General features: G+C 27.3%; 1 protein-coding gene across 2 annotated transcripts; it reads right to left on the minus strand.

The window, feature by feature from the left end:
• Positions 1 to 229: 229 nt before the first annotated feature.
• LOC116426094 (uncharacterized) lies at positions 230 to 7,794 on the minus strand. 2 transcript variants are annotated; one of them, XM_031974581.2, is made up of 3 exons: positions 6,994 to 7,794; positions 1,639 to 1,890; positions 230 to 1,011 (listed from the first exon to the last, which is right to left on the minus strand). In XM_031974581.2, exons 1-3 carry the CDS (start codon positions 7,022 to 7,024, stop codon positions 776 to 778), a joined length of 519 nt encoding a protein of 172 aa, XP_031830441.2. In that variant the 5' UTR covers positions 7,025 to 7,794; the 3' UTR covers positions 230 to 775. The 2 variants fall into 2 exon arrangements, with proteins under 2 accessions (XP_031830441.2, XP_031830440.2); XM_031974580.2 differs by lacking the exon at positions 6,994 to 7,794 and adding an exon at positions 3,856 to 3,998.
• Positions 7,795 to 13,406: the final 5,612 nt, after the last annotated feature.

Here is a 13,406-nt window from a genome sequence, read left to right on the forward strand (position 1 = left end):
CACTTTTTCATGTATGGAATTAATCGATTTGGCAAATGAGCCATTCATATATTTCTAAATTCACTGTAAATTTATAAATTACTACCTTCAGTTATAAGGAAAAAATTATATCATACAAAGAATTATACATTTCCTGAATATGCAGTATTATTTATATTTTCTACATTCTATTTATATTAATGTTAATTAATCTTAGTTATTATGGTTCGTAAATATAGAAACTTTTTGATTCATATATTATATATTTCTTTCTTTAACCACTTGCCTGCGTTTGACGAGTATACACCTCATTAAAATTAAAATATTATTAATTCTTTTAACGATAAATTATTTATTTTTGTAGATAAACATGTAATTTTTGTTCATTTTTCTTTAAGTTTTCGTTAGAATATATTATAGGTGCATTTGGCTTGTATTAGACGAGTATACACTTCATTATTCTTTTTCATTGCGAACATTGTCAGATATTTCTGAAATTAAATTCCAGTTAACAGTTAACAGGTTAACCAGTTAGCTGTTTTAACGAGTATACTCGTCATGAAGAAGTGGCAAGAAAATTTAAAAAAGTTATTTGTAGATATTAAACGCATACTATAATAAGTTACACACTTTTCAAAACAGTCGCAACAGAAATATGTCTTTACAAACTTTAAATAAGTCTATTACAAAAATGAATTTATTGACATATATCGATGAGCATAATATTCGTTTATTTTGCATTTGTGTATACAGTACATTTGTACAGTGTCTGTTACAGAACCACTAAATACACTTCTTAAGTGTCTTGGTAATCATTTTCATTTTCAGCAATATTGACGCTCTCAATGGAAGTATTTTCCAAAGGTTTTACTGCCAGTACTTCTTCTTTATCCCCCTGCAGCGTTTCTATATCCTTCTTATTTGTAATCGTTGTAAATATAATATCTTCGTCTACGTTCTCAGATTCTTTTTGAATGTTGTCGTTATTAGATATTGGGACAGATGAAGAAACGCAGGATGTCGTTTTAGTTGCTGTTTAAAAAATTCATAATATGAGATGTTTTTATCCAAATTTTATGAACACACTTGGTTTAATTTAACACGTTAACTGGTACAGTAATCACTGATGGCAGAAGCTTCCAAATTGATCGAAAACTATTACAACAGGAACTTCATATTGAATAAAAATATTCAGTAACCAAATATTACTCTACATAAAAATATTTAGTAATCAAATATTACTCTAAATAAAAATATGTAGTAACTAAATTGTTAATAATTGTTAAACATTTATTTAAAAAATAGTTAACAAATGTAAAAACATTTCAGAATAATTTAACATGCTGACGACGGGGTGCACCACCAGTGATTCACACTTGAATGTTGCATCAGACGGCCTGTGCCATCAAATATGTACTTCATTAAATTGATTTTGGAAATAGAAACAGTAAATATATATAATTGAAGATTAATTTACTTATACGTAATTTAAAAAATTTCAAAAACCTTTACAATTTCGTTACTAAATAGGCAAAAATGTAAATTACAGCGCATGTAAGTGGCAGTCATGTTACTAGCTCAAAAATTGTTTATTAATTCAGTGAATTTGAAATAATGAATTGGAATCTGGAATAATATTAGATCGTTACGTAAGATTACCTTCTGTAAGTTGTTTCAGCAATTTGAGTATTTCTTCTTGGTTCTTCTCCAGTGTTATTATACTTTGTTTTAACACGATCATATCATCGTCGTTGTCTTCAGGCAAATTAGTCATTGAAAATGATGGATACAATAAGGACCAAAATTGGGGGAACCGTGGAGCATCCTTTAAAGTTGTATGAAATGTCCTTGCATGTCTGTTGACTTCAGTATTATCTAATTCTATTGCGTAGCCATTTGATAATGGATTTCCTAAAAAAATTACCTATGTTATAATTGTACTTATTTTCGCAGTAATTGTTATAAGAACTACTTTCTGGAAGTACATGATTGTATTTGTAAAAGCACATTCAATTAAAAGTAATAACAATTAGACTAATTAATTCATCGTTTTATTCAGATATAAGAAGTCTTCAGTAGTTATTAAAAATTTTAAATATTGTAGCTAACAAAATATTACGATTCATTTTTAAAACTTTGTCACTTTGAATTTGTGTTTATATAAAAACTAAAATATCTTATAAACTTGTACTATGTGTACAGATCAATTCACATTTAATTAAATCAATATATTACTCTGTTTTTAAAAGATTGTTTAGTAATAATACGAAAATAAATAATACATTCAATACATACATATCTGTACTATATTTTTATCTTGTATTGTGTATATTTAAAAGGTGAATGAAAAATGCCTTAGTAATAGTAGATGATCTCAGACATATGAGTAGTAATGAATTATCTGCAATTTATTGTCGGCAAATAGTGTTGAGTCATTTACGGATGTGAATTGCCTTAAATTTTTTTTGTCTCTACCTTTAGAACGTAATGACAAATTAATAGTCAGCCATCATTTGTATGGCCATAATTAAGACCATAGTTTGATCAGATATGATAGAAATGACTTCAAAGTTAAATTACTATGTGTTGTTTTTGGGTATGCTGACATTTCATAGAACGTAACGCTGCAAATTCAAGGATTTTTATGTCAAATTGGAGAGACCTTTAATGTAATTTAAATTGTAACCAACGTATAATTTTAACTTTTTTCAAACCGTAATAATTAGATCAAGAAATTATTAAGGATTCTAGACTTTAAATTTTCTTTAAATTTTCAAAATTGTTTCCTATTAATTATTGCTGTTTTATAGAGTTTTAATATGTTCAAATTATAGTAGTAATTAGAGTTCCAATGTTCTCAAAAATAAATTCTGTTCAGTCTCTTTAATAATATTTAAAATAACTCTATACAATGCTAAATATGTAGGTAATTTAATTATACATAATTTTTATCCTTTTTTCTTTCACTAACGTTAATTGAGGAGATACTTAATTAAGTAACAGTTATTTATATAACTTACATATTTAATGTTTATTACAAAACTTAAGTATGTATATTAATGGTTATTTAATTATCATTCCTTCAATCTTCATTATTAATCGTGTAAATGATTTATGATCAATTTGAATGTATGTATTGTATATTTTAACGTTTTCAGATAGTGTAATATGATGCACCACTATCTGAAAAATCTTTACATCATGGGATATCCACGAACTGTCGAGAAATCGAAAAATATAGCGGTTAATCATAGGAACGTCCAATCAATCATAACATAATAGATGATACGTTTGCTTCAATGATGTAAATGAATTTCTCGGTTTTAGATAATTATATGTGATTCACGGTGCTCAGTCTGTAAATCCATATTATTCATTGTTATATAATTGTAACATCTGCATACGTATTTGAAACATTGTAGCATTATGAATATGAATTTAAATAATTCTACTTAATAAAGCTTACATATAATTATATTAACATTTAGACGAAACGAAATAATATCATAGACAAGGAAGATATATATTAAGTAAAATAATATAACATTAGTATTAAATTAACTTAAAATAGTTTACTCATTTCTATGAACATAGAATTACAATCAATGTTACAAGAATTCTACAGAGATCCAATTTTATTATTAGACACTTTAGACTTTCAAACAATTCTCATTTCTGAGACTTTTTGACAAACTATTCTCACAGTTCATTAACGCTGCAGTTATAATTCCAATATAAAGATTCTAATAGTGAAGATTAACAAGTTAATTGTATTATGACATATTTGATTCACGTATTTTATATGAATGTTGCTAATATATATGAAAGAGTTATTATAATGGTATTCAATTTAAATAGGACATTCGTAAAAATTACCTTTAACATTCTCGTATTGTGATAGAAGAAGCAACATAAGTATCGATGCTTCCATTTTCAACATGGCTGCTTTATACTTCAACGTAAATCAAGACACGAAAACTAAAACCTTACTAAGTGTTCCACCTTGGGCGTTCAATTTATATATATTCTAAAAGCCTTAAAGTATGTAACGTGATATCGATGACATCTAGGTCATTAAGATTTGAGTTAATGAGGGTTTTCAAAAGAATTTTATCTCCAAAAAAAATAAAGTATTTTCGAATGCATGCATATCTTCTTTCCATGCACTTATATGATTTCGTAAAATCGTTCATATTTCACAATAAATTGTTGTTTTAGAAATCCGATTTCACATTAAAGTCAATTGTACAAGTAGGTGTACAATAGAGTAGAGCTTGCTTTATCTAAAGCAATAGGAAACCAGAAATGTTCGAACAATAGAATTTTTTAAATAATAAGATAACTATTTTTCAATAATAAATTTCCTTTGTTTAAAGAGAAATCGTGAAAACCAACAATTTGTTTAAATATTTATAAAACCTATGTTTCTCTGGTTATTGAATTACGTATTTATTTAAATTTTAAATCTTCAAAGAATATTAGACAAAAGTATAAATTTCACTTTTGCAAATTAAGCTTTTAGTTTTCAATATGATGATATTTAGTTAATACTTGTTATTGTATTATTTTTACTCTATGTTCATTGTAATTGATTATTAATATTCATGTGTAATTTATTTAAATGACTAATATCACTATTGTTCCTATTATTGCATAAAAGAGTGGAATATACATATTGTGACCTCCTTCTTCTATATAAGACATTTTTATTTAACCTTTTAACATTTTATTATCCAATATGTTTCAAGAGGTTTCATTGTGAATAAAAATATTTTCAATCAAACGTAGAGGGAACCAAACTTTTATATTTACGATAAAATGATAATGAAATAAACAAAAATTTTCATTTATTACTATTAAGACGATGCAGGAAAAATATACTTTTACGATACTCACAAAAAATGTGCTAATAACGAATTACTTGTTACAGTAATAATTATTATACTTAACTTTCTAAAACCAAATAAAGCATAAAATCACAATAACTCAAATCATTATACTCACTATTTTAACTCTTTGCCATACAATGTTGTGTTAAACTCGTGAGGGAAATCGCAAATTGAAATTGACGAAAGTAAATAAATCGCAATACTCTTAAGTCTAAATTAAATATTATATTTCTGTAATCAACTGTTAAACTTTGAAGTAAACGTGAATGTAGATGAGTATGGAATTCTGCTTTGTTTCTAATAAGTTATTAATAACAAAGTAATTCTTTCTGATGTAGTTATGAAATAAATCATATGTTAAGGGGTCAATAATTTGTATAGATCTATTTCAATTAAAGAAATATTATCGATAGTTAACTATGAAAATTATACAATCTAAGTTCGCAGATTTTCTTATGAAACCATTATGATTAGGATTCTCTTCGACAGAGAATTTATTGCTAGAAGAGATTCTGTTTTGATAATGAACGTTCTGACATTAATACGGATAATTATGGATGCATTACGAGATATCCTGTACATATTTTGAAAATGTATTTAATATAAGAATATTCCATGCAATTAAATATTTAATATAACAATGATTTATAACTTCAGGTAAACCATATAAGTAACTTAAAAATATTTAACTCAAAAGGATAGATGCTTACTAATTGTAAATATGTTTATCCGCAAAATACATGTTCCACAATGCTTTAAAGTATTGAGTTGGTGCAAAAATTTTGACGAATTTTTTTCTAAGAAATAAAAATAAGAATTCTCAACTGTTCGCTGTCTAAACCAAAACTAAGTAAAAATAAAAGAAGCGTACTTTACGGATATTATAATAGTTTGAAAACAGATTTTATTTGTTTTGAAGAAAAATATTTTTCCGTTAACCACGAAACGTCAAAATTTTTGCATCAACCCAATATTTAGATATGGAGGGCTATGCTAAACTTCAATTCGCACACAATTAAAATTGCGATGACGCTGAAAATGACATAATAACCATATGCACCGTACACTCGGTTTACACGAATGAAAATCGCGTAAATAGTATCCGTCGGTACAAGAAAAAACAAAATATTGGAAAGAAAAGCTGGTATAAGTTTTAGAAACACATATTTACTCCACACAGCCAAACAAAACAAATAATAATGATATTTCAGAAAACAAAACTACATTTTTACTTTTTTACAAAAATGACTGGTTTCGGTCTTTTTTGTTTCGCAATTACTGTTGTCTTCAAAGCATTGAATATTCGAAATGATTTTGAAAATAAATAGTTTCACTTGAATACTATAACAAGTATCCGAAGAAACTGAAAGTAATCTATTGTTACAATTTTTATAAGAATTACATATTTATCGTATTAAATGCTCGGTGGTTCTAGTGTCAACATCGTTCAGTATTACTATAACAACACACTGTTTGATTATAATAGATGATAATAATAGATGAAATTCACAGCTGATTTACGATGAGCTTAATAGATGAAGTACAAAGACTTCAGATTGAATTTTATCCCAATGTCTACCTATTTTAACACTTTTTCCTGTAATTATTTATACTATCATAATTGTACGACATGAAAGTGCCACTTCAGTGCTTCCGAAGCATTCTTGAATATACAATTAAAGTACTATATTAAACTATAATTAAATTGAATAATATCGACTTCAAAAACTGTCTATTGACTTAAGTTTATCTATTTTCAATGTTTATTAGTATATTATAATATACGCCACACATGGACAACAAAAACAAGATTTTTAAGTCAATCAATACCAATAAAAAAAACTTGTTATAACTCGGAAACGATATGTTTAATTTAATTAATTAACACTCTATAGGCTCGTGTGACTTTTATAGTACATATCAATTGTATTAAATTCTCTATGTTCAAGTATTAAAATAGCGCGTAAAAACTACGCACAAGAATTTTGTTATTATCGACGAAGCTTGGCGATCTAGAAGCAATGCGAAGCAATCAGCAGGCATAGGCGATCGTTCCGTGATTCAAGTATACCTAGGCCACGAGGAGGTAGCACGTTTTGACATTGAACCCGAGAGGCAGATGTACCTTGGGCTCTTGAGACAATACACGCCTCCATGAAACGGAACGAGCAGCTGTCCAAAGCCTCTACGGATTAATACGCAGAAGGTAATCAACTTTCGCGATTGGGTATTCCCCGGCAGCGTCATTCGTCCGTTCACAGCCAAGAAATTTATCTAGCAGCGATGCAACTGAAGATTTTACGTAAATCATTTGTTTGTTTAACTTTGCTGAGAATTGTATGTTGCAACTATTTGTAACAAATTAATAAACAGTTTGGCAGAGACTTACGAGGAATATGTAGTTAGCGAGTTGATGTTATTCCATATCATGTGATTAAAAATTAAATTCTGATTACGTATTTTATATATTAACACATTCCGAGCCATCGGAAATTTTGGTTATATCTTGCTTATGAAGTGCACTGATTTTTTAAATGAAATATTAAGTTACAATCAAGTTTTTGCTGACTTATATATATTTTGATACTGTTTATTTATGTTTTCGCCGCTTCGTAACGTGTACCGCTATCCCTTGCCAGATGTCTAACAAAAAATGGTTCCTTACAAAAATTGCGTGTGAACGACAAATGGCACACGTGGCACGGACCGTGTTAAAAATGAAAGTGTTACTTGTATATGTACATAGTTGTTAAAAGATTTGAAGTTAACTTTGTTTTCAATAAATATGAAATTTTTCATAAATCAGCTGTGAATTTCTGCGCTTAAATTTAATTTTTATTCACACAAACAGTTACTGTAAATTAATTTCTCCATTTCCTCTTGTTTCCTTTATTTTGTCTTTGTATAAATACTTACCCGAGATCAATAAAAACAGATCAATAAAAATAAAGAAAGAAAGGAAAAATTAATATTTGAAATTTATTAATTTTCCCTACATTTTAGGAATATAAATTAATAAATTCGTAATAATCAGCTTAAATTGTATTTGAAACATAAGGAAAACGGTGTCAATGAAACAGACTCCTTTGCAAAATGTTTACAAGATGAAGGATATTCATTAAACATTTCTTGCCTCCTTAATTAGAGGAAAAGTGTAACTCCTTTTCTTTACAATGTTTCTCGAGCTTAAGTGACTATGTTCACTCTATAGTTAGATATCGTTCCATTTTAATAGAATGTTTATAGCATTGGAATTTGTATATTTTCTGGCATTAGAAAAATAATTTATATTATTTTCGTAATGTTATTTTAATTGTAAAATGAATTACAATATTCCACAACAAATAATTTTCTGCTTGTATTATGTAATATTACATGTTGTACATTTTTTATTTATTGATAAATTATTTCCGTCTCAACACAATTTTTTTTATCTAATCATTTATCTAGAAGACTAAACCAATCAAATAGAAATAGAAAATATGTAATAAAATATTAATTTTATTCATAACCATAAATTCCTATAATCATCATTTATTTCTTATTTGTTTAAAATAATTCCTAAAAACATAAAGTTGCATAAATATGCGTAGTACTGGTACTAAAGCGTTCTATAATTATAATCAATTGAAGTTGTTCCGACAATAATTATCATTAATTACAAAAGTAAATTCATACACTTAAATCGAAGTGCATACATTTTATAAAGTATGTTAATCATATTTTTTATGAACATAATGAAAATATGTAAACACTATGTAAATTATATTACGTAACAAATAAATATCGTTAGCCTTAAACAATTTTTTTATTAAAATAAACTTATAAAAGAAGATTTGTATTCATCTTATTGCTATTGCTTTTATGTAGTACCTTCATGAAAAAATAAAACTGAATCCTTACGTTACTTTTATTATGACTAAACAACAATTAGTCTTTCTAAATGAGGAAGTATCCTTATGGAAACTTTTGCAATAATAATTCGTCATATTTTCCATTCACACAAAGAAACTGCAATATCATCAATAAATTCTGGGAATGAAAGAACACAGCGTAATAATCTATCGATTGCTACCCAATAATTAAACAACCACGGTCATATTCTGATCGATTCATGGATAGAATTATTTCGTCATTCAAGCATGGTTAACCTAACTTTACTGCATTCCGAAAAAAATGACGGACAAACCGTTTCAATTATCCTTTATCAGCTACCACGAGCAACAGGATGCACGAGTAATTACTACATAGGCTATAGACATTTATGCAGATTTGTACCAGTACACGTATACATACAAGGAAAGTAAACTTCAATACTATTTTACTTCTTTGTGGCAAGAATTCACATGACACAAAATTAATCCAAAACTGACGTCAAACTGAAATTTCATTAAACTGTGCATTTTATTGTTTTTAAATAAAATGTTATTACCTATAAATACTTTAAGATCTAGAATTAATTACTGTTTAAAGCAAAAACGCTATTTTTCAGTATTGGAAGCACTACTAAATATAAATGAAAGTATTTTTAAATATACTTAAATAGTTTATTATTGTTTCTTTATTTAAATAGTTTAAATGTCATCAGTGGATAGAAAGATATTTTTACAAAATTTGAAATAGCACATAGTTCTTGAAATGATAAATGCAAATTGTACAAATAAATAGGTGAATGTATTAACAACATTTAGTTTTATTAACTGAAAGAATGAAAAATTATTGAAAACATGATAATGAAAAACAAAAAATAAATTAATGTAAAATTGACCTTTTGCTGCAATTCACGTTAATAACGTTAGTGAAATTAAAATTATAATGTACATTATACGAAATATTTTGTAACTTGTACCTTCGTGCTCCTTTCGAATTTGTTGAAAATGTTACAATTTGCATGTCTTTTTTAATTTTTACTTTCATTTCATTTTTTTAAATTAATTTCCATTTTCGTAATACTCACAAGTCATATAATCGTAACATTTATTCCTTTTTTTGCTCGAATGTGATTGAATCCAGAGGATATTTCTTCAAGTTATATTGAAAGATTGAATTACATTTAAATAAACATTTTTATGATAAGAATTTGTTATAAAGTCTTAGCTCCAAGGAGAGTATGTTCTTTCTTGGCATCTATTGAAGGAAGAAATTTGTGCAATATATTTTCGAAAGAATAGCATATTCGAATATTTAATATTTTTCGAACAAAACTAAAACAAAATAAATATGAATGATAATTCACAAGGTGTATATTCATTCAATTAAATGCCCAGCATTAAATTCCGAGAAAAATCAATTTGTTGAAAAATTATTTTTATATTCAAAGTAAAAGATAAAATGAAGATTTATATTTGGTATTTAAACAAAATTTTAAAAGTATTGGCCATTCATATGAATAATAATATAGAAGTATGTAGCTTATTCTTGTGATTTAGTTGGTCGATGATGTTGAATGATGGCGGGTACCGTGAGCTGTCATTGTAGTATTGACGTAAACATTGATTTATATATTTGATAGCATTAAACGGGATTTTGAAACGGAAGTCTTCGCTTCGACGTATTCATCGTAAGATCCTTACTCAAAAATCATTCACAATAAATTGAATACAATTTATAATTCCGTTTATTTCCAATTCGTTTCTCACTATTCACTGCTACTATTTTATTTTTTCATTATTATCTCGGGGTTATCAGAATCCGATGCAAAAATTACAGAATACCAAGAATAGGAAGAAGAAAACAAAATTTTGGTTTATTATGCTAAATAAGGTTATTAGGTTAGTGTACAAGATTGATGTAAATGATTAATTTTATTTTTAATTAACATTAACCTTGCCGGGAACCGGTCGAATGATCGGATTTTTCTTCTAATATTTTGTTTTTTTTTGTGTCAGCAGACTCTATGTGATTTTCACTCGCGTAAAACGAATCCACGTGGAACAAATTTTCGCGTAAATTGAGGGTCACGTGTACATGTTACACTTCAAGTAACTCCAAAAAAGAAATCGCAAGGTGTTAAATTGCACGATCGTGCTAGCCAGTTCTAATCTCCATAACGACAGATTACACGACTGGAAATTTGGTCTGCACAAACTACATTGTTTCACATACTGTGTGATAATTCGCAACATCCTGTTCGAACCATATAAACTACTTTTTTAAGTGGTCTAAGTCCATTTTTTCTTACATTGAGATATTTAAGGAGTCGCGTTTGAATTAACATAAAAATATTAGCAAACGTTAATCAGTTCGGGTAATGTTTATAAAACCATAAACTTGTTATAATTTATTATGCAATAATAATTAATAAAGTTCTGAAAGAAAGTAAGCGATTTTTGAACTACAAATAGACTTATTCCACTTTCAAAGAAAACCTTTTTATGATAACATTTTAAACTTCATTTAATTAATTTATGAGAATATCGTACGTCATTAATTGTATGATTATAAATATAAAAAGAGAATATCTATATCTCATTAAAACTATCATTAACTCATGTTTTTCCAAAAATGGACTTATACCACTTCAATAAAAAACGATTCATATGTCCTTCACATCCATATCACCAATTTCACATAGAAAAATTCTCGGGCATCACACAGTAACGATTTACATTCACCATTACAATAAAACCAGCTTCTGTTTGTTCACGATATTGATGCGGAAATGGAACATAAGAAAGTGGATGATGGATTTAAACGGAAAATAATCTTTAACAATGATGTTCATTTCCGCATTAATATCTTCAAAAATGCAAGTTGGAACATCCAATACCCAATTGACGAAGGTCTCTTTATTGTCAATGGCCTCCAACAGGCAGCTCTGGGGTCAATTGAATTTTATATAGACGCAGGTGAAGATCTTTCGTCAAAATTCCTTGTACAGTGCAGCTTTGTCTGTGTTGCGCAAATGTTTAATTGTTGTGCTCAGTAGTGTATTGATGTTTTAGGATTTATTGTTACACTCTCACTCACTGCAACTGTGTTTTGTGCAGAACAACCGAAACGTTAGCGTAGATGAGATACGTTATCTTCGATTGAATACGTATGCTTAAATTTCTTAGACAACTCTTCATCAGTTAAGTGTGTATATCTCTATCAACTCTATTGAAATGAGTGCGTACTTTCCTTATTGTAATGGGTATTTAGAATAAATAAACGTTGCCTTAACATGTAACGTGACATATTTATCCTTTATGTGCAAAATTGAATACCCGGGTAACCATTTCTATTTCAACGCGAAAGTTTATTATGCTTTGATCGGAATATATAAATATCCTTTTAAATACCCTTTCCTTGGATAATTTTGAATTGAGGCAGGTTTAATAAATAAAGATCTAAAAAATAGAATATTAGAATCCATACGACGGATGATAGAGGGAAGTCGAATATTGTATTCATTTTGTTAATTATTTTTGTGCACAAATTCATATTATACGCTCGATTTATCTGAAATATCTATTATAATAATTTTGTCAAAGCGCATTTAATAAATTGAAATGTTCATTAATTATTAATAAAAGTGTTAATGATAAATCCTTATACGTGCTTCAAATGCACTTATTTCAAGGTATGTTACAACAATAAGATTAATATGAATATAATGAAATAATAAATACAATAAAATTAAGTAGTAGAAGTTGTAATAGCACATCGGTGTGTCTAGTAACATAAATTGTTTTAGTCTTTTTACAAAAAATAATTAGAATAAATACTAACAGGAATTATTAATCTGACATTATGTTTATATTCAACGTACTGTTTAGTTAATAATCGCATACATAAACGAAATTTTTGCTTTAAAATTTTATGTATATACACAGCAATATAAAACAAAACAAATAAAAGATTATTAAATATTCTTTTCAATGTGTTAATATTGTTCAGTATTTTAATTATTTTTCAGTATTCTTCTTGTTTCTTAGATCATCAATCAATCAATCAATCTTCAACTAACTTGAATAAAAAATTGGTCGAACAACTATTTGAAAACTTTTTGAAAACACGCAGGCATTTCAAAATTCGAAGATAACATCTATAGGTAAAAGGTTTATGAATTAGTATTGTTTGTGATAATAATTTGTATCATTTGTACCATTTGTATCAATTACTTTGTAATACATGAAATACTAAGAAATAATTATAAAATCAATTTTTTATATTTTAACCAATTAGCTGTAGCGACCTCTTTGAAAAGTGTGCACCTAACATGTGTCGCAAAAAGTAAGCGATGACAAGTATACTTATTAAACACAGAGTATGTGTGGCTGTTATAATATAGAATTAAGTTGTAATAAAATGACTGTTTTATTTTTCAATTTTAATACTAACATTCATTTATTTACGTAACTTAAACGTATATAGTTTGCATATGAAAGAAAAAAATTCATGAAATTCAATTACCTAGAAAAGTGATTAGTTAGTTCAATCTGCTGTTGTGGAATGATATTGAGTAAAACAAGATGCAATACATAAGGGCACTTCGCAAGTCAAACACACATATCTTCATTCTAAAACAACTACTTTCTTCACATTATATACAGT

The sequence above is a fragment of the Nomia melanderi genome, chromosome 12, assembly GCF_051020985.1.
Source record: "Nomia melanderi isolate GNS246 chromosome 12, iyNomMela1, whole genome shotgun sequence".
Taxonomy (NCBI): domain Eukaryota; kingdom Metazoa; phylum Arthropoda; class Insecta; order Hymenoptera; family Halictidae; genus Nomia; species Nomia melanderi.

Bases quoted from the DNA above. Each gene is read 5' to 3' on its own strand.
- LOC116426094 (XM_031974580.2), bottom strand. From the start codon at position 3,919: ATGTTGAAAATGGAAGCATCGATACTTATGTTGCTTCTTCTATCACAA. The intron at 1,891-3,855 runs GTAATTTTTACG...TAATTTTTTTAG, and splicing joins ACAATACGAGAATGTTAAAG to GAAATCCATTATCAAATGGC. The intron at 1,012-1,638 runs GTAATCTTACGT...TTTTTTAAACAG, and splicing joins GCTGAAACAACTTACAGAAG to CAACTAAAACGACATCCTGC.